Source organism: Maniola hyperantus, chromosome 9 (assembly GCF_902806685.2).
Source record: "Maniola hyperantus chromosome 9, iAphHyp1.2, whole genome shotgun sequence".
Taxonomy (NCBI): domain Eukaryota; kingdom Metazoa; phylum Arthropoda; class Insecta; order Lepidoptera; family Nymphalidae; genus Maniola; species Maniola hyperantus.
In genome coordinates, this window is record NC_048544.1 from 7137298 (window position 1) to 7159005 (window position 21708).

General features: G+C 36.9%; 4 protein-coding genes across 4 annotated transcripts in view; 1 reads left to right on the forward strand and 3 right to left on the reverse strand.

Moving 5' to 3' along the window:
- Positions 1–2134, reverse strand: part of Sse (extra spindle pole bodies like 1, separase) — a 29920-nt gene extending 27786 nt beyond the window's left edge. The window contains exons 1-4 of the mRNA XM_034971910.2: positions 1915–2134; positions 1485–1619; positions 705–771; positions 384–559 (exon numbers count right to left, since the gene is read on the reverse strand). Of these exons, the coding sequence (XP_034827801.2) occupies positions 384–559; positions 705–771; positions 1485–1619; positions 1915–2032 (496 nt within the window). The 5' untranslated portion in view covers positions 2033–2134. The remainder of the gene's footprint in view (positions 1–383; positions 560–704; positions 772–1484; positions 1620–1914) is intronic.
- A 2391-nt stretch (positions 2135–4525) lies between these two features.
- LOC138402723 (zinc finger protein OZF-like) lies at positions 4526–7828 on the reverse strand. The gene is made up of 3 exons (XM_069500555.1): positions 7304–7828; positions 6661–6709; positions 4526–5625 (listed from the first exon to the last, which is right to left on the reverse strand). Exons 1-3 carry the CDS (start codon positions 7622–7624, stop codon positions 4925–4927), a joined length of 1071 nt encoding a protein of 356 aa, XP_069356656.1. The 5' UTR covers positions 7625–7828; the 3' UTR covers positions 4526–4924.
- A 2409-nt stretch (positions 7829–10237) lies between these two features.
- On the reverse strand, positions 10238–14560 carry egl (Egl_like_exo domain-containing protein). The gene has a single exon (XM_034971637.2). It carries the CDS (start codon positions 14443–14445, stop codon positions 11878–11880), a length of 2568 nt encoding a protein of 855 aa, XP_034827528.1. The 5' UTR covers positions 14446–14560; the 3' UTR covers positions 10238–11877.
- A 630-nt stretch (positions 14561–15190) lies between these two features.
- Vps29 (vacuolar protein sorting 29) lies at positions 15191–20277 on the forward strand. The gene is made up of 4 exons (XM_034971682.2): positions 15191–15359; positions 15939–16130; positions 16778–17013; positions 18808–20277. The coding sequence occupies exons 1-4, from the start codon at positions 15357–15359 to the stop codon at positions 18923–18925; spliced, it is 549 nt and encodes a 182-aa protein (XP_034827573.1). The 5' UTR covers positions 15191–15356; the 3' UTR covers positions 18926–20277.
- Positions 20278–21708: the final 1431 nt, after the last annotated feature.

The following is a 21708-nucleotide window of genomic DNA, read 5'->3' on the forward strand; positions in this document are numbered from 1 at the left end:
AATCTCTAAACTAAACTAAATTAACAGGTCTAAGTCTAGTGCTTTCCTTTTCCGCAAGCAACATTATGAAAGGGATAGCAATAGATTTAGACGTGATATTTTAGTTTAGTTTAGAGATTGTGTACAAAGGAATTAGCCACATTGTCATATTAACATTTGACAAGATCTATAGCAAAGCAATTGCTTGAAGATGATTGAAAAATATGTAGGTACCTCTTAAAACTGTATAGTTTTATTTATTGGGCCTAGTAATGAACTTGATCATAATTTTGATCTCAGTAGGTATCTTTTAAATGGACAAAATTTTTGATAGGAAATATAGCAAAAAGGAGGTTTTGTTTAGAACTAATTGTCTAATAATTCATCAAATATAAACTTTGTACCTTTGGGAAACTCTCCTAAAATCTTTAGAAAATTATCCACATTATTCTCAGAGCCAAATCTCATATACTTCTTATGTAAAGGTAGTTCATCAGAAACTACATACTTCTCTAGGTTTTCTGTAATTTCTTCAAAATCATTTGGTAATAATTTCAGCAGCCTCTCTTCATCTTTAGTTCTGAAATTAGATTAACCAAATGCTTTAATTTAAAAGATTAGATGAATTTGAATAATGAAAAATATGCATAAAGATCTGGGAGATCTTCAGTAAAGAGGAAAGGTAGTATAAAAATTGTTGGATTGTAACATTTTATTACACTCACATAGTGCTTGATGCAATTACATTTTTCACAGGTTCTATGTATTTAGTGATTTTGCTCAGTTTATTCCCTGAAAAAACAATGTAAATATAAATTACATCTATCTAAATGTATAAAAGGAAAAGCTGACTGACTATCAACACACAGCTTAAACTACTGGAGGGATCTGGCTGAAATAGAGACCAAAGCATGTTTCAGCTATTTGTAGCACAGAGGTATTAAAATTAATGGATTTTGAGACTTTTCTAATGATTTTGTTAAAACAGATTTAAATTGTTTTATGGTTAAGGGAACAATGGGGCAGATTCTCTAGTACACAATCTCTAAACTAAACTAAATTAACAGGTCTAAATCTAGTGCTTTCCTTTTCCGCAAGCAACATTATGAAAGGAGAAGGAGAAAAGATAGCAATAGATTTAGACGTGATATTTTAGTTTAGTTTAGAGATTGTGTACAAAGGAATTAGCCACAATACCAAGACTAAAAAGCTAAATTGTAGTGCCTTTTAAAGCAACCTACAACATATCCCAGCTTTGAGTGGTTTTTTCAAAACATTTTACGTTTATACATATATAGCATAACATAGGCATAATTAACATGATTTCTGTTCCACTATGCCAGTTCCAAGAAATCTCCTAGTATTTTTTTATGTAAGGTGGCATTTTGTGAACAGAGTAAAAGGTTAAAACTGTATACCTATAACTGCCAATAGCAAGATTGCAACAATATTTGGATACTATTTGGTGCAATTTAATATAATATTAACATAATATTATTAATTACCTCTATTTTTTATCTGCTCTTCTCTGTAAACAGCCAGGGTTCTAACTGAAGAAGATACAGATTCAGTAAAGTGGAAGGCACACTCCTTCTCTAAACCATCAGCCAAGCATTCTTCAGCGATGAGTTTTTTGCCACCTAAAATAAGTAGCATGGGCAATAAGTTTGTATGACATATAAGTTATATGAATCATGTCATACTCAATCATACTTTAACTCTACAATTGTTACTATATAGGTGTATAGTTTGAATGGAGATAAAAATTCAAACATTTTGCAATATTACTTACTGATTACCTATCGTAGTTAAGTAAAATGAAATGATAACAATACCATAACGAGTTCTTAATGTATCAGTTGAACTACACTATTAGGTATTTGGTACGTATTATTTACATCATATTTCTTTAGGATCTGGCAAAAAGTAACTTACTCTCATAATTAATTCCGTTTGGGGTGTAAGGAATTTCTTTAAGATACTTATTCAGGATTTGCTTGTATGCTGGTCCAGAGTATTCTATTTCATTTGTGAAAACATCGAAATCTTCCATAATTTCTATGCAATTAATCCAAATTCCAAATTAATCGTTAAAAATATAGAATTTTTTAAACTTTTTAATTTCAAATATTTAACCGTAAGAGTAGATATGACATTTAGGTTGTTGACACCTTGACTTTCAGTCTATATTACTTTACTCTATGCTTGACACTCAATGTTTCCACTCGCAAATTACGATTTTACCGATTTTTCTATTTATCCATGAATCTATAATTTGGATAAAGCAAACAAGGCAATGGTGCCAACGTGACGGCAGGGGTCAAGTTATCCGTAGTCTGTCTATGGTCTGGGAGGAATGGGCCTCTGGGCAGGCCGCAGTTTTTTCTGGTCGGTGGGCCGCAGGCGTAGATAGAATAATAGGTAGATTTAACTGTGTAACCGCGTATGAGATAGCGATAGCACGACGTAACGATGAATAACACGACAATAATTATTACCATTGTTAGTTGTCAATATTTTTATTAACCGATCAACAATATTTGTATTAAACGTTTTTTATGTGAAAACAAGTAAATAACTCATGAGAAATACAATTACGCCACGAATTCTCAAAGTTTGTTGTTGTATGTTGTAGTTGTAAGCTAAAGTTGCATGCCTTGTCTGTATTCTTGAAAAAAACCAGTTACACGGTAAGGGACAAAAAATAGGTTAGCTGCGTCTCTGTTTATCACATTAGTCACTTTATCTGTGCTCTCTTTTTAGTGTGAATGAGAAAGCAAACGTTCCTGTATCTACCTTTATTACTCTATCTACGGCCGCAACAATACCGGAGAAGAATGACTTCATACTTCTTAAAAAACACAAAAAAGGAGAGTTTACACTAGCGCCATCTTATTTCAGTCCACGACATCTCTTTAATGGCGGGAGATTCAAATGTGGAAATTCTATAAAATATTGTCCTAATGAATATTTCTAGATAAGGCATTTTAACTCGAGAGAGAACTGGTAAAATCTCAGGGTAAAATACACCAAATTCTCTTTTGGGTCAAAATACCTTATCAATATAGTTTTAGTTAGTGTTCAAAATAAAAGAACAGGTTTTTGTTCTTATAATGGATGTTTATTGAAAATATTACAATAAAACTTAAAGCCTAGCCTTATCTAATAATTACTATACAAATCAGTTCAAATGCAAATCAAAGTCCACTCTCGCCCAGTGGCCTTCTTTTTGCAGTGTCTTACCTGCCCTTGCAAGAGCAGTGCAAATGTTGGAGTTACCTGTTTTGGCAGATTTTTAACAGAAGCACCTTAGCTGATAATATTCAAGATCTTTTTCGCGTTGAGATTCCTTATGCGATTTTGCAGCCGGCAAATGTCTTTTAAATATTTTCTACATTTTGCATCGAGGATCTCCTCCCTTGCTGTTTTTGTAATACCAGATGTTGTTACCCCAGTCACTACGCTTTGGGTAATATGAAAAAGCTGTCAATAATAGCGACATATTAAAAAGGTCGTGTTTCCCTAGGAATTTTAATTTAAATACGTCTATCTTATTTTAATACTTTGTTTTTTAGGGTTCCATACCTCAAAAGGTAAAAAGGAAAGCTTATAGGATCATTTCGTTGTCTGTCTGTCTGTCTGTCTGTCCGACTGTCCATCTGTCCGTCGTGTCTGTCAAGAAATCTTATAAGGTACTTTCCATTGACCTAAAATCATAAAATTTGGCAGGTAGGTAGGTCTTATAGCACAAGTAAAGAAACAAATCCGAAAACCGTGAATTTGTGATAACAACGCAAAAAAATATTAAAATCTGTTCAGTGTGTGTGATGCCGTGTAGAAACCAAAGGTTTATTAAAAACTACCATACCCTTTCCAGGTTAGCCCCGCTTCCATCTTAGACTGCATCGTCACTCACCATCAGGTGAGATTGCAGTCAAGGGCATCTGAATTTAAAAACTAAAAATTAATTTACTAAATCACACATAGGTGGCGCAGTCCGTCATTAACTTGCAGTGTTCTACATAAGTGTTAGTATACCTTGTTACTTGTACGATGGTACGGATTACGGAACCCTTCGTGTACAAGTCCAACTCGCACTTGACAGGTTTTTTAATCTTGGTTGGGAAAACCATGACGCTTTTATAGAGACAGTTGCACCGTGTATTATTTTTTCACTAATTGTTAAATAGATATAACTATAGTATATCTTATATCTGTATATACTTAGTTCTTTCAACAATTAGGTTGAGTTTTACTTTGCTTCAATTTCATTTTGATCTCTCATCATCATCATCATCATCATCATCACTATCATCAACCGATAGACGTCCACTGCTGGACATAGGTCTCTTGTAAAGACTTCCACAGTGGCTCCCTGCAACTCATCTGATGTCGTCCGCCCACCTAGTGGGGGTCTTCCAACGCAACGTCTTCCGGTGCGAGGTCGCCATTCCAGGACCTTGGGACCCTTACGTCTATCGGTTGTACGAACTATTGTGCCCTGCCCATTGCCACTTCAGCTTCGCAACCCGTTGAGCTATGTCGGTTACTCTACTTCTTGTCATAACATAACGCACACCGCTCGTTATTCGTTATTGCCTACGCTAGTACGCGCTATGTTTTGTACCTGCGAATTATGAGCGAGAAAGCACGAGTCTTTGTTGCTCTTTTATTAAAAACTTAACGTCGTGCATTAAGGTCTGTATATCATTTGGTTTTTTGCTTAATGGTTTTAGTCGGCGTTAGGTTGCGCTTTTCTACACAAACTAATTTTGCTGATCTGCGACTTATAAAAGTGGTAGTAGTTCGTAGTAAAGTTTAGTTAGTAGTAAAGTTCACACGGATATCACAAGCAAAAGGTTTCCCTCCAGTGTGAGTCCTCATGTGAAAAGTTAAATTACTTTTTCGAGCAATCGTTTGTCAGTTTTGGGCCTCATGTGACTATTTAGACTACTTTGTTGCGAAAAATTTGGCGTGACAGATCACAGGAATATGGTTTCTTGCCAGTGTGAGTCTTCTTATGCATATTTACACCACTTAGTTGGGAAAATTTGGCGTGACATAGGTCACAGGAATAAGGTGTCTCACCAGTGTGAGTCCTCATATGATTAGTTAAATGATGTTTTTGTGTAAATTTGGTGTGACATAGCTCGCAATAATATGGCTTCTCACCAGTGTGAGTCCTTATATGACGACCTAATTGACGGTTTTGTCGAAATTTAGCGTGACATAGGTGACAGGAATATGGCTTCTCGCCAGTGTGAGTCATCATGTGAGCATTTAAAGTACTTTTCCGTGCAAATTTGTTTCGACAATGAACACAAACGAAAGGTTTCTCGCCCGTGTGAGTGAGCTTGTGAGAAGTTAAATTACGTTTCAGTGCAAATTTGGCGTCACATAAGTCACAAGAAAAAGGCTTCTCGCCAGTGTGAGTCCTCATGTGACAAGTTAGACTACGTTTAAATGGAAATTTGGCTGAACATAAGTCACAGGTAAAACGCATCTTGCCAGTGTGAGTCAGCATGTGTGAAGCCAAAACACGTTTGCTTTTATGTCTATACTCGCAAACATTGCAACAATGCAGTTTGTTTATGTCTGCAGCTCTGACGCGTTGGGGCTGCGTACATCTCTTCCACAAACGAGTGCCTGAAAGAGAAAATGTACACTGTAAAAGGTAATTTGAGAGAAACACCCTTTCCACACAAATAAAAAGTTTAATGAGACAAAAATATTATTATAACACAAAACAAGGTAAGTGAGTTACACACAGAAAAGATATAAAAACAAAGACGCGAGGCGCATATATCGCGTACAGTGCGACAAGTGTATCCTGTGGGAACTTATGACTTTTGGGGATAAAAAGTGGCCTATGTCACTCATTACTCTCCAGGTGTTTTTGTTGTCTCTAGTTATTCAATCTTGTCGATCTGTTGCAACGTGACTGAAGGACAGAACAAAAACCAAACAATTTTTTGCATTTATAGTATTGCGTGGACTACACAAATTTCAAACACCTATTTTACACCCTTAGGGATTGAATTTTCAGAAATCCTTTCTTAGCAGACGTCTATGTCATAATAGCTATCTGCCAGCCAAATTTCCACCTGACCTGTCCAGTAGTTTTAGCTGTGTTGATAGATCTGTCAGTCAGTCAGTCAGCTTTTCCTTTTGATATGGGTTGTGACTTGATGATATATATAGTACTAGCTGATGCCCGCGACTTCGTCTGCGTGAATTTAGTTTTTTTAAATCCCATTTGAACTTTTTGATTTCCGAGATAAAAAGTAGCCTATGTCACTTTCCAAGTCATCAAAAAATCACGTTGATCTGTTGCTCCATTGCAGCCTGGTTGAAGGACAAACCAACAAACCAACAAAAAACACACTTTCGCTTTTATAATAAGGGTAGTGATGATTGCTAAAGAGGAATATTACAGCCTAGGTTTGGTTTGTTTTGCTGTGATACTTGGTTTGTGAATAAAGTGATTTTAAGTGTGTGTATTGGGATATTGTATATGCTTACACCAACTTCAATTTGTCAGGCTAGTGGCTACCTAGCTAATATATTTGCTATTTCAAACTCAAGTATTTTATTTATGTTGTTTTATTTGTTGTGATTGGGATCGGTTGTCTCGTGAGAAGCTGAGGAGTCAGTTAGCTATGCACAGGCTGATGCACTCACCGTGTGTAGCATCATCTGTGACAACACTCGATGCAGCACCTTGCCCCAGCTGCAACAACACAAAACTGATGCTACATCTTCCAACAAACACTGGCTAATTTGGCTGATGCTCTTGTGCACAGTCATCATCATCATCATCATGATCAACCCATCGCCGGCTCACTACCGACTCGGAGTGAGAAGGTTTTGGCCATAGTCTACCACGCTGGCCAAGTGCGGATTGGCAGACTTCACACACCTTTGAGAACCTTATGGAGAACTCTCAAGCAAGTGATATTATATTTTAATTACTTAAAATCTTGTGCACAGTGTTTAATTTAAAATGACAGGTATAACTTTATCGCTATCCCTTTCATTATGCTCCCTATGGAAAAGGATAACACTAGGTCTAGGACCTGTCAATTTAGTGAAGAGATAGTGTAGCTGCTCTACAATGCCACGATCGCAATCACCTCTGATTGGTTAACACTCGCTCACTATTCACAATATACAATACATTGTTACAACAAGAATCGCACCAATTCAGCCAATCACAACAATTGAGATTGTAATAATGATTGATGCAGGTTTTACGAAATCGACCTACTTGCTTAGCCCCAATAACCGGTTGATATACAAATAACTTAGGCAAAAAACAACTCACTTTAATAATTTGTTCAGCGGAGATATCTTTCTCCACAGGTGTCTCTCCCTTTCCAAAATTTGTTGTTTCTTGTTTTTTCCGTAGCTCATTGATTTCCTTACTTAAAATTGTTTCTGTTTTGATTGGCTTAAACAAGTTGGACATTTTTTGGCCTGCACCTGCTGTATCCAAGTGTGGACTAGCGCTGGATAACTCTTCTCTAGGTATAAAGTACTTGTCTTCATCATGCTCATCTACAATCTCTATGGCTTCTTTAACGTCCTCCTTAGGTTCGAAGAGTTTGTCGGCATCGCGTGTAGGGTCCTTGGGTTGTTCTTCCATCTCGAAGTATTTTGTTCAACCATGGATTTACACTAGTTCGTTTAACAATGTGTTTTGATAGAATGATAAATAGTGATGTGAGTTTTACTGCCACTGCGAAAGCTGCGAAAGGCAAAATCCTCAAACAAATCCATACTCAATAAAAATTTAAATCAATAATTTCATTATTATCTTTTCGCGCGATTAAAAACTTAAAAACGTAGAACGAAATACATAGATAAAAAAATAGAACGAAAATATGCCAAATCCGCCAAATACACCAAAGAGTATAATTATTATAATCGCGCAGACTTTACTCACTACAGTGCGACAAGGCTCTCTTGGCACTTGAATGACATTGACAAGAGGAGGGCTGTTGGAGAATGAAGGCTTAGAATAAGCTTAGAATCGTAGTGATTATATTATAGGTACTCTTTGCTTAGAATTTCTTCTAGCTACCTTTTTACCTACAAAAGACAATAGTTATTAGAATTTTAGATATTTGCATCTTTATTAGAATGTTTTGTTAAAATAAAAACGTTTTCTGCGATAATAATAATAATCATCATCATCATCATCAACCTATCGGCAGCCTACTACCGAGTACCTAGTACTTATTATATTATAAGAATTAGGTATACGAGACACCGCCGCTAACGAATGGTAAAGAATAATAATATTGAAATTCCTCAAGCCTTATGTAAGCCGCATGCTAATTAATTATTGTGGACAGTGGACTGTGTATTATAGGTAGGTAGATGGTACTATACCTAGGTTGTAATCATACCTACGAGCACGAGCATAAGGATGCAGTCAATGTGAAAGTACTAGTTGTACTTTCACATTGACCTTGAACCTTTTATGAAACACATTATAGTTCCTACCTAAATCTCCAAACCTGTTTGCGTCCACAGCTGGACATAGGCCTTGCCAAGAGCGCGTCACCACACTCGATCCTCCGCCTTCCTCATCCACCCACTTCCCGAGTACTTTCTTAAGGTCGTCAGTCCAGCGGGTTGGAGGTCGTCCCACACTGCGCTTGCTTGATACCCGGTCTCCAGCGGCCATCGGTTCTGTGGCAGACATTACTTACCTAGGCGCCTGCCTAAACTCCAGGATTTTTTAAAATTAGGTACCTCCAAAAATGGGAAAGTTATATCCTCCAGCCATCTCGATGTTTTTACGACGTAAAAAAATACCAAGAAAGCGGATCGCGGGGCACGTCGTCGATAATAAAAATTTCAAACCTACATAAATGTGCCTTATTTTCACTGCTTAGGTATAGCTTGAGGTTAGGTATTTTGTCGTTTTCATTCAAATAAATAAATAAATAAAAATCTTTTTTATTCAAATAAACTTTTACAAGTACTTTCGAATAGTCGGATGCATCTACCACTGGTTCGGAATGCCTTTCGTTGCCATTCGTCATCATTACTTTTGGACGACGCATTTTATATATTTTTGCAATAGGTAGGGAAACATAGAATTTATTTACGTAGGTTTCTACTGCCTTTTATGCAGACCCATATTTGGCATGGAATCAAGTTGACCTCATCATAAGTAGTAATATTTACTTATATACATAATAGTATACCTAGCAATAGTTAAGTAAGTACCTTAGCGTTTTGTATTAATAAAGGTAAACCTCTCATTATAATATACCCACATGGGGCTAATTCCGTTGTACACAATCTCTAAACTAAACTAAAATGACACGTCTAAATCTATTGTTATCCCTTTCATAATGTCGCTCGCAGAAAACGATGGCATTAGATTTAGACCTGTCAATCATTTAGCTTAGTTTAGAGAAGTGTAGAGAATCGGCCACAATGTACCTAATCGGATTAGAGCGTGATTGAAGCCTGTTTAAGTTTATTAGGAGTTAGGGCTAGTGGGGTAGCGGGGTAGGTGTCTGCTAGGTGACCTAATTACATAAACGATATTATGTAGGTTTATACCTTCCTACTACCGCCATAATTCTGTTTTACAAAATAAATGTATTTTCCGTCTCCGGGCTTACCACAGAGTACATTTATCTAAGTAAATGGTATTCAGAACCAAGTAGCTTTGAGCCTTAGAGGTCGTTAGATGTACTTACGCCAACTACATCCATTCTAATCCATACTCTGTTTTTTATTCATTATAGGCAAACGCCTTACCACAATCACACCTGATGGAAAGTGATGATGCGGCCTAAGATGGGACGCGTTTAGCTAGAAGATAAGTACCTACCTATATTATAGGTACAATAAAAGATTATCTAAATGATAAAAAAGCATGGATTTGGCTCGCTCCAGCAATGCGCAGGGCTGCAATTACTTGTTGGTACAGCATGGCATAATATTATGAAAAGAGCAACCGCTGAGTTTTTTGCTGGTTCTTCTCGGTAGGAACTAGGAACGGCATTCCGAACCAGTGGTAAATTTATTATTTTAACAATTCAAAAGTACTTATAAAAATATATTCTAGGTGTGCTATTCTATTCTAATATTAATGTTGGTAGGTAGGTACCTAGTATATTATATACCTTAGCTATGAAAATTTAGAAAAAGTTTTAACTAGGTAATTAAAACTTCCTAAGCTTGTTGCGAACGAGGGTAGATTAGATTGATTACCAAAATAGAAAACAAAATATTTGCTTTAAAACTTTTTTATTTAGGTTTATTAAACTTAAACAATGTGCAAATTAATAAACGGATAATTTGCTATATAAATCAGTTGCCGAAAAACTAGGCTTTTCACAATAATGTAACTTTGTTAACATTAGATTGATAAGTAATAACAGATGGTTATTACCTAAGCTTATTTTGACTACAAATGCTTCTTAAAAATTATAAGTTTAAGTGGCACTGAGACAATCTTTCGCAAAATACAAGTGCAAAATCTTTCTTCAACATTGTGCAATATTTAGGCACAAATACAATAACAATAAGAAAAAGTTTAATTTTCTAAAATGGATGCCGAAATTCATTTGAACTTCGTTGAAAAAGGACGTACTTAAGTAATATATTACATAAGTAATTATGTACAAAAAATGGAAATAAAACTTGGTTCAAGGCAATACTGACGAGTAATACATAAAACGCTACTGAAGCTAATAAATATAAGCAACTAGTAAATGAAGCGTAGTATAAACATATCACTTAATTTGTAACGTATTTACTATAATTAGGTATTATGTAAGTATATTATGTAAAACAAAAATAAACTATTCGAAAGTATTCAACATGCTTAGAATCACCAACTCATATTTTATAAAGCTATTTTACATTTTATTTTTCATTTTTTTGTAAAATACTACACAACAAATATTTTCATAAATAAATTTCATCTAAAGAATGTGTAGATATTATATCTATTCTACATACGTATAAAAACTACACGTCCAAATAATTAGTATATTATTTTACGAAGGCATCCGTTGGATATGACTCGAAGGCACAAAATTATTTTAAAACATTTTGATATGGTATAAAAACATTAAATAGTAGTTAGTTGATTTAACTTGATAAAGCTACAATAAGTTATTTTCCAAGCACCACCTCAGTTATATTATCTCTTTGACACTATACCTATGTAATAATAAACACTAATGAACCTACATCTAAACAATAGTTAAATATTTGAACAATAAAAACTTTATTGTATTACTATTATTGCCATTTTCGTTATAGTTTTCGAGATATTAGCTAAAACTACCGACAACTTAACATCGTGATAAAGGTACTCGATCATTTAGTGTGATTTCACTTTAAAAAACTGTCGCATGTTCATGTTATCTTAGTTACAATGAAAAAGATCGAGACAAAATCAAGGCCATAAATCTACAAGTTCGGATTGTTTCGGCAATAGCCAAATAAATAACTAACTATAAGTATATAAAGTAAATATACAGCAGATACTGACAATTCCAGATAAAGGAATTAAGTAGCCGTATTATGCGATTTACCGTTGTTGCATTTATTCGAATGTACGCGAGCACACGCAAGTCTCCGCTTAAATGAGCAAACGGCGCGGACCACGGTGTAGGCGTTTTACAATACACTCGATTAATGCATGTCCTCACTACATCATTAATTCAATATTGAACAAATACACCGCTATCTGATACCTAGTAAACTAGAACATAAACCCACTTTAGGATTCTATACTTTTAAACATGATTAAAACTTAAAAACTATATAAAAAAAAATTGATCACATACAGGAGTAGTTTCGAAATTAAACTGTGGCACTCAGAAAAGTGGAAGTAATATTTTCGTTGTCTGAGCGTCATCAAGACATGTTGTTGATGCCTACCCTCTTGCTCAGAGGAGAAGCATCGAGAATCCTTTCGTTGAGTTTATCTTCCTCCCTGAAGTGTATTCTGGTAATAACAATGTCTCCTGTGCTTAGTGTTTGGGATCCAACCTCCACTTTCTTGGTATCATTGAGATCATTGTATTTGACGTCGTCGAAATTAGCATTATGGCATTTGCAACAACAATTTTTCCTGCCTGTATCCCCTATGTTCAAAATTTGGCTTAAATTTGACCAATCTTTGTTCTTAAGCAGAGGTAGGGTCTGTTCCATTGTCTGTGAAAATTTATCTTCGAGTTCTCCACTAAGAGGCGCCACAGCTGAAAGAATAGCTTCCAGACGGTTGATCTTCTCCACTTTGTCCATATTTGTGTCTGACAATATCTCATCCATCATCTGCATAGATTCTGTGAGGCTCGGAGGCTGTGTGGAGTGTGGTGAGGATATGGAATCTGAAGGGTTCGATTCTAAGCTGGCCATCTCATTTTCTTTTTCATCCTCATCAGAGTCACTGTCTTTATCTTGACCCATAGCTTCGAGCTTTTCAAGTTTCTTCGAAATTTTGTGACACCCTTTTAGCTTTTCTTTCTCATCTTCAGTTAGTTCCAAATATCTCAGCAATCTTATTTCCCTGTTACTCAAAACAATATTCTTGGTGGACTCTGCCAACTTTGATTTCAATTCACCCACTTCAGTGTTTATTTTCCTTTGTCTCTTTCGTAACTTTACTTCTGTAGGTTGAATATGCATAAAAACTTGTTCATTTGACAACTCTTCAAAAAGTTGCTGATTATCAGGTTTTATGTTACTTGACATATAAGCGAAGATTGCTGGATTTACAAGGGAAAGTACATCAGAGGCTGCATAAATTATCATATCCTTTGACAGTGGTCTCCGTGCCCAGTAACGCTGGTCTCTACGGTACACGTTTTTTAACTGTTCCTTCATAGGATTCATGGGAGCATTGTATAACTCACAAAGAGCATTAAGACTAAGATTCTTTACTTTGTAAACAGGGACACCTTGTTGTTGCAATTGTAAAACTGCATGAGCTGCCTGAGTGTCAAAAACATTTTTCAAAGTAATCTCAAATTGATTGTATAAATTGACAGAGTCATTCCTACAGTCATGAATAATTTTAATAACATTTTCACTCTCTAAGAGCTCCTTTATTTTTCCCTCCACTACCATGCCGGGGCAGGCCATGATGTCCAGAATATAAACTTCTCCATTCATTGTAGCAATTTGACACAGAGTTAGCACTCCTTTTAATCCCAAATTTATACCTTCACAGTCAAAAGAAACAATACTTTTTGTGGTGCGTCTGTTATTCATAATGCTGTCGATAACTGCAGAACACTCTCTTATATTTGCTATGACAGTAGTGCTCTGTAACACCTTCTGCCTCCAGGCCTCACCCATCATATTGTTTCTTATACTTGCCATTCCATTGGTATCTTCCGAAGCACGCGCGTTTAAGTGGTTGTTAACTCTATCCCGCACCATGTTTTCAGCCAAATTCTTTATAACAATAGAATTTATTCTTTGTTTAAGTGTTTGGTTAGCTATATTAGCTTGTTGAACACGCGGAGATTCTACTGGACTGAGGATCCTATGTGCAGGGCTTCTAACACCATCTGATGGAGTGGGACTCACCACTATGGGAGGAGCAGGGGAGACGGGTTTTTCTTCAACCACTTGCTTTGGTGGGTCAGTCTTAACTTTAGTTTTTGCATTTAAATACATTACAGGTATTTTTGGTTTGCTAATTAGTGTGACAAGATTGGACTGAACATGGAAGCTATCTGAAAATATTTTCAGAAAGGCGCTCAAGTCTGCCGGTGTCTTGAACATCTGATACCAGTATTCTTGAGGGAAGCGAGAAACAATCAAATGGAATAGTTGGTCCACCATAACGGGACCTTTTGCTTCAATGCACTGTGCAACATAGTCTAACAACTGTTGGGCAGTGTCTGTGTTTATATTAGCTACAGGCAAATTGTGAAAATGCTCCGCGTTACCATGAGCATTATCTCTTCTATAAGTCTCACTGACTAGAACAACATTATCTTCAATAATCTGAAAGGTTTCCGGGTGCTTTAGAAGAAAGTCTTTAAACTCTTTGATACGCTGCCCGGAAATGTGTCGTACCTGTGGGGATGCTTGACTGCGGTGTCCTAATAGGCTCTTGATAGGTACTTCGGTCCCCTCGCCGTACTGGATCATCTTGTTCGCGAAGTACTCCTTGGCCTCTTCTATGTAGTCGTTGTTGGAGGAGGCGCCAGCGCCGCTCAGGTGCCGTTGATACGTGTTGATACCGACATAGTCCCCGTCTAAGTCGAACAACGCGGGATATTGGGCCAAGAACTTCTTGAGGCCCGACTGCGACCCGCCTGCGATCTGACGCATCTCCTTGGTGAAACCCTTGGCACCAAACTGGCAGGAAAGATCGTGCAACGTTCTCGGCTCGCCTTTATCGAGTAGGCGCTCCACGAAAAACAACAGAGTGAGATTTCTAGCGAGCTCATATTCCATTGTATCCATTTTCCCGCAGTTGGTGCCAATGTGGTCTTAAACTAAAAATTTACTACGTATATGTGTCACCCACAACACCATGAAATTCTTCAATTCTAATGCGAGAAAGAAGAGACAAAATAGAGCAAAGTGTCGTACTTAATCAAGTGTTACAAGAGTGTTACCTACAACAATATGTTTATGTACAGCATTACTTAGGTACCTACTCTTTGATGTACAGTTAAAAATTCCAACGGAATGTTCATTTTTTGTGGAAAGTAAATGTACATTTCAGGAATAACTTTATAAAAGTAATAAAAAGAATAACATTATAAAAAATAAAATAGGAAAATCATTAATTCTATGATCACATATTTTTTGACAAAACAGCTAACTATTTCTTTAACCGACTTCCGAAAAGGGCGTATTTGGCTCGCTCAGCCGATTTTGACGAAGTTTGGTACAGGGATAGCAAGTTACCTATATTATAATGGGCTTATTCGGTATTCCACCTTCCTAAATAGTTAAGTTACCATGGAATATTCAAACAAGAACAAAGGGGACACTTGACGGCAACGATAGCTCCGGTTCCGATTTTCGCCTCGCGCCAAAATAGGCTTGCTTGTGGCACTGTACTCTGTGGCCTCCGGTCTGTGGCGGGTCGGGTGGCCTCCTTCCTTGGAGCAATTATCAAAGAGTATATAATCATTAATCACCACCGACCAGATAATCACTACGTTTTATTTGGTTTTTTTAAATTGTAAGTTGGTTAAAAGTGGGAGCAAAGAGTATATAATCACTACGTTTTGTGGGAGTAATCACTTATCAGTAAATAATACTTCAAAAGTACAAAACTTACAAATAAAAAATATACATAATACACAAAAAAAGTAAAAGGAATCATTTGTTTGTAGTTTACATTAACATAAAACATCGACATAATGGTGAGTTGGTATGATAAAACTGAGTGAGCATTTTAAAAATCACAACGCGACTTCTTTCGCGTAGATATAGTATATTAATAATCCCTTGAGAACTCCTCTTTTGCGGAATAAAGTCTCCAGATGCAAGCTATCTCGGTGTCAAATACCGTTGAGATGGGTTTAGCTTTAGTGGCTCTGCCGTAAAAAGGTAACGCACACATTTCGCATATTTATCTCCGTTGGTCTAGTAGAATCATGTTTGCCTGCGGATCATGAAGACCTGGGTTCGAGTCCCGGGTCCTAAGTTATTGGGTGCTTCTATCATTTCGGTAGCAGCTGGCGAGCTATTGATATGTTTGGATGATATGATGATGGGAGACGGGAAGATAAAGCGTTTAGTTACCCCTAATCACTCTCCAGTATTGTCAGATTGCTGGCCCTGACTGAGAGTGCACCTGTGTTTGGGTGCACACAATTGTGTCACACATATGTCTTCTATGTCGGCTTATGTTATATACAGTCTTAACCATCCAAGTTCTGCCCACATTCTTGAAGACCTTAATAATAACATGGATTTTATTTACATTGTGTCATTTCCAGCTGGTACTAGTACTCGGTGACTTGCACATCCCACATCGCTGTAGCAGCCTGCCGCCCAAATTCAAGAAGCTGCTTTTACCGGGACGGATCCAGCATATACTGTGCACTGGTAACCTTTGCACCAAGGAGTCATATGACTATTTGAAGACATTGGCAAGTGATGTCCATGTAGTGAGGGGAGATTTTGATGAGGTTTGTAAAAAAGTTTGTGTAACTTATTTAAGTAGGTAACTTTAAGGCATGAATGAATCTTCTAGACAAGCATGCTACGACCTAGACCTTATCATTGCTTCCCAATAACGCTTATCAAGTGCAAGCCTATCCTGTTATAAAAAAAGATGATGCAGAGGGAGAGATATAAAAAAAGTGGACTATGGTAGCTTGCTACGAGTGCTTCCAGCTTAATATTTAACATTAAAAAAATATTACCACTAGACTGGTTATTCCAAGCAAAAGTTTTTTTGGGCTGCAACTCATTTTTGTATACAACTTGATTGTCATAACAATTGGCAACCTTAAATTTTAACAACTTAAAAAGAGAAACAAACTTGTTTCCTTGAATTAAATAGTGATTGTATAGACCTTTCAGTATAGATGAAGCCTTGTTAGTGTATAATGCTTTTCAAATTTTTGTTCCAAGCTACAAGTGTCTTAACCTGTGACACTGCAGAGTAAGAATTATTGTGAAATCGTTAAAATTTTGAAATGCCCATTTACAGTCACTATTAATTTTGACAGCTTCATACAAATAAGGGCGAATTTTTTGTAGTCCACGCGGACGAAGTTGCGAGCATAAGCTCGTAGCTTATAATTCTGTAGGTTCAATTGTTACTCTACAGAACTCAACATATCCAGAGCAAAAAGTCATAACAGTGGGCCAGTTCCGCATTGGTTTGATCCATGGTCACCAAGTGGTACCCTGGGGTGATGAGGAGTCTCTTGCGCTGGTGCAGAGACAGTTAGATGTGGACATCCTTATATCTGGTCACACACACAGATTTGAGGCATACGAGCATGAGAACAAGTTCTATATTAACCCAGGCTCTGCTACGGGTGCATACAGCCCCTTATACAGGTTAGTAACATATGCTATACTATGATCAACCCATTGCCGGCTCACTACAGAGCATGGGTCTCCTCTCAGAGTGAGAAGGGTTTTGGCCATAGTCTACCACGCTGGCCATGTGCGGATTGGTGGACTTCACACACCTTTGAGGACATTATGGAGAACACTCAGGCATGTAGGTTTCCTTACGATGTTTTCCTTCACCGTTAAAGCAAGTGATATTTAATTACTTAAACCGCACATAACAGAGGTGCATGCCCGGTATCGATTAGAAGGCGGACGTCCTAACCACTAGGCTATCACAGCTTATTTATTATGTTAGTAACATTCATCATGATTATCATGATCCCCATCGCCGCGCCGGCTCAATTAGGAACAACAGAGCACCGAGAAGCTTGGTGGCTTGACCACTAGGCTCTCACAGCTTCAGTAACATGTTGTGGAACTCTGATTTACTAGAGTAAAAGTAGTCTATGTGCAGATAACTATATTGTTGCACAAAAAATCACATCCATCTGTTGATCCGTTGCAGTGTGATTGAAGGATTTCTAATTGAAGCATTTATAATATACTAGCTGATCGCAGCAACTTAGTCGAATTAGGTTTTCAAAAATCCTGTGGGAACTCTTCGATTTTCCGGGATAAAAACTAGCCTATGTCCCGTTGGGACGGACAAACCAATAACCCAACAAACAAACACACTTTCACATTTATAATATGGGTACTGATAAGCATAAAATTTAGAGTGATGTCACATCAAATTTTTAAGACCCATGTAAATAATTTACATGTACCATATTCAAGCAAAATAAATGATTATGATTATGATTAGAAGTGATTCAAATACAAATGTTATTTACTTATTACAAATATGACAGCAAAATAGGTTACATGAACTATTTTGAATCCTTTTGGTGAAAATATGAATACAATTTGAGATTCTGTTCTGTCTATTAATAAATTGAAGATATTTTTTAAATGTAAAATAAATTTTTAAATGTTTTTAAAAGTAAGTAAGTAATATATTCTTTATGACCCGCCCCGGCTTCGCTCGGGTGGAGTATTTCGGACTGGGAGTGTCATCGTGAAGCCGTTGCTTGATACCTAAAATATCAATTCACTGTCAGAAATTCTAAAATCCCCACGATTTAGGACTTTAGTACTTTGCAGCATCAGGATTGAGGAGTTGAATCCAGAATTTTTTATGTGACCACCGCGAAAACTTTTTTTGTTGATTTTAAAAAAATATTTGCAAATCGGTCCAGAAGCCTCGAAAAATTCGATGTAGAAAAAAGAACCACCTCCTTTTTGACGGTCGATTAAAAACCGATGACCTTGAAATATTTACGGAACAATCTTTAAAATATCCCCTTTCTAACAAAAAAAGAATGAATTAAATCGGACTACACGTTAATGAATTACAACTCAGTATACATTTTAACTTTCATCCCCTCTCCTACGGGAACCATGCTGAATTTCGGGATAAAAAGTATCCTATATTCTTCCTCATAGTATGACCTCAAATCGTACCAAGTTTCATTGGAATCCATTCAGTAGTTTCAGCGTGATGCGCGGCCGTGATACAGACAGACAGACAGACAGACAGACAGACAGATAGACAGACAGACAAAAATGAAAAAAATTACAGTTTTGGGTTCAGTATCGATTATATGTATGTTCAGTATCTTCAATGTACAGAATTTGACCTGTTACAGTTTTATTATAAGTATTGATGATATTGATTGTACACCAAAACCAAAACAATAATATACTGTGTATGAAATATAATGTTTTCTTTTCCAGGAATGCAACACCTTCATTTGTATTGATGGACATCCAGAGCTCAACAGTGGTGACGTATGTGTACAAATTGTTAGGGGATGAAGTCAAAGTGGAAAGGATTGAATATAAGAAAGCGTAGCCAGTTTCATTGTAAATATTGCTACTGGACCCAAAGGGTAGACGCATACAGTGGAGTGCAGTTTTTTGTTAAAATAACTACATACCTTAAAGTTAGTTTTATGTAAAATGGTTATGAAGATAATATGGTTGAGATTGGTATGCAGAAAATAAAACAGAGGAGCCTCGACGTTTAGTTACAAGTTCCCTAACTGTTGTGATCTGTGGCGGTAGTGTTAACAAAAGTCAGCCCAGAGACCCCAGTGCAACTTTTCACGTTAAGTGAAAGCCTTTGAACCATTAGTGTAACATCATCAACCGATAGACGTCCACTGCTGAACATAGTCTCTTGTAGGGACTTACACACGCCACGGTCATGCGCCGCCTGAATCCAGCGGCTCCCTGCGACTCGTCTGATGTCGTCCATCCACCTGGTGGGGAGTCTTCCAACGCTGCGTCTTCGGTGCGAGGTCGCCATTCCAGCACCTTGAGACCCCAACGTCTATCGGTTTTACGAACTATGTGTGCCCTGCCCATTGCCACTTCAGCTTCGCAACCCGTTGAGCTATGTCGGTTACTCTAGTTCTCCTACGGGTCTCCTCATTTCTGATTTGATCATGTAGAGAAACTCAAAGCATAGCGCTCTCCATCGCATGTTAACAGTACCTAATTACTGTAGTAACCGTATCCCCGCCCATACTAAGTGATAGATTTACGGATGGATTACGTTAACTTTAAAGTTACAACAGGGCTTTTGAACCCTGAGTGTAAACTTTTCAAATTAAAATTTACGACGCGTCATTCTGCCGAAATTGAATGGCGGTGTTAGGTGAATCATGATCTTTTTCCGTAAGTTTCTGTAACAGTTAACGTCAACTTGATAAGCTACCCAAAAGCCTTAGAGCGTAGTAAAAATATGGCGTAATCTATACTGTTATGATTATTATGAATATTCACATTATTATCCTTGTGATCTGTTAATTTTAATTATGTATGTACTCGTATGTATATATATTTCAGTGCATTTTCTGAATGTTTTAGATCAATATAACTTTCAAAGTAGGTACTTTGTGTATCTAAAATTATACTTGGCTTACCACAAAAACTTTAGACGCGTTTTAAACTAACGTTAAACTTGTTTAGCACTTACAAACGAATGTTTTAATGTTAATTTAAAGTTTAAACCCTGTTTAAGTTTTTGTGGTGAGACCAATAATTTGGCAATTATTATTATAGTAGTCATTTATTTTATTTTATTTTTAGTCAACAAAACTTTTATTTCATGAATCATGTTATTACTTATGTACCTAAGAACAAGATTAACTATTATGGAGTATAAGTGTTTATATTAATAAACACTTTGGTTAGATGAAATGTTTTATTTTTGCTACTATGACGATATCTTGGTGTTTTTTAGATTTCACTATCTCAATGCTTTATTATTCTAACTGCCTTTTCGTTTCCTCCGTGCCTGAGCCTCGCAGAGCACGTGCTCTCGGTTATTATTACAAACATCGGCTGATAACAACCCAGTTACTATCTCTTATTATGAGTTATGACTCAACTAGAGTAGGTACCTACGGGATTTCGACCCTTATGCTTTAACTATTTTAATCGTTAGGGATGATTTATGCTAACCATCGATGATGCTAACACGTGGCGGGTGCGGGCCGTGTCATGTACTGTTCGAGGCGCGGATGAGGCACGGATTTCAAACACGGACACAGATACTAACACGGACGTCCGTGTTGATGAGACACAGACGCCATACGGTGAAGCATAAACTGCTTCGTATAAAATATTCGTGATGGTTTGATTCCGTGCTCGTTCGCGCCTCGTACGAGGCACGGCCCGCGCCCGCCATGTGTTACGCGAATCATCCCTAAGGCTGTCTTTCCACCTAAGTGGAGCGGAGAGATTTGTTCAGTCCAGTAAAATAAAAATCGGTCAAGTGCAGTTTAGACTCGCACACGAAGGGTTTGTTGCAAGAAAGAACTTTTTAATTTTTTTTAATTTGCATGCATTGCATTTGCAATTTTATTTAAAATTTTAATATAATTAAGCGGCAATAGAAATGCACTTTTATTTCTTTTCTTTTCAAGAAAACGCCTTTCTTTATGTGAGTAATGGAAAGGGGGGTTACGACCCTCAGAAATAAGGATTTGGATGCAAGAAGAGACTTACCATGTTTATTGTATATACATAAGTAGGTATCTAATAATATGCGTCTCACATTTATGTAGGTAGGTACGCTCTGCCAGTCACATCCACACTGTAATTAAAATTATATATCAATTAGTATAATATCGTTTTTCACGGTCAGATTACTTAATTAGTTACTGCTGGGTCCTAATATCATTGTAAAATTATTGTAAAGTATAGAAAATTCGGTAGAAATTACGCGACAGGTGCGGGTGACGCGCGGGATGTCCCCCGCCTCATACCCCGATTGCCATCGCGACCCGTCGCGTACTATACTTATACCTACCTGCTTATATGTATAACTCGTAAAATTTAATTTCTCACGCGTTATTTCAACAAATTTCATGTCAAAAGTTAAAATATCGCGGCTTGTGAGTTGTGATAACGGATTTAGAACACACGAGATAAATAAACATTGGAGTAGGTAAGTACATATATATGTCCATTAAATAATAGATCTAATAAGGTTTAATTAGGTACCAACCATCGACCATAAATAATTTTGAATAGGTACATATCAAAAATTGCGTCTCCTAGGGTCGCGCCCGAAAGCTACGGCACGCTTTCTGCCAGTGACGTATGTATGTTCACTCTGTACTGCTG

Coding starts and splice junctions, on each gene's coding strand:
- LOC138402723 (XM_069500555.1), bottom strand. CDS start 7,624: ATGGAAGAACAACCCAAGGACCCTACACGCGATGCCGACAAACTCTTC. Junction 6,710..7,303: donor CCGCTGAACAAATTATTAAA/GTGAGTTGTTTT, acceptor GTGTTGTTGCAG/CTGGGGCAAGGTGCTGCATC. Junction 5,626..6,660: donor CACAGATGATGCTACACACG/GTGAGTGCATCA, acceptor TTTCTCTTTCAG/GCACTCGTTTGTGGAAGAGA.
- egl (XM_034971637.2), bottom strand. CDS start 14,445: ATGGATACAATGGAATATGAGCTCGCTAGAAATCTCACTCTGTTGTTT.
- Vps29 (XM_034971682.2), top strand. Junction 16,131..16,777: donor TGAGGGGAGATTTTGATGAG/GTTTGTAAAAAA, acceptor GTTACTCTACAG/AACTCAACATATCCAGAGCA. Junction 17,014..18,807: donor GCATACAGCCCCTTATACAG/GTTAGTAACATA, acceptor TTTCTTTTCCAG/GAATGCAACACCTTCATTTG.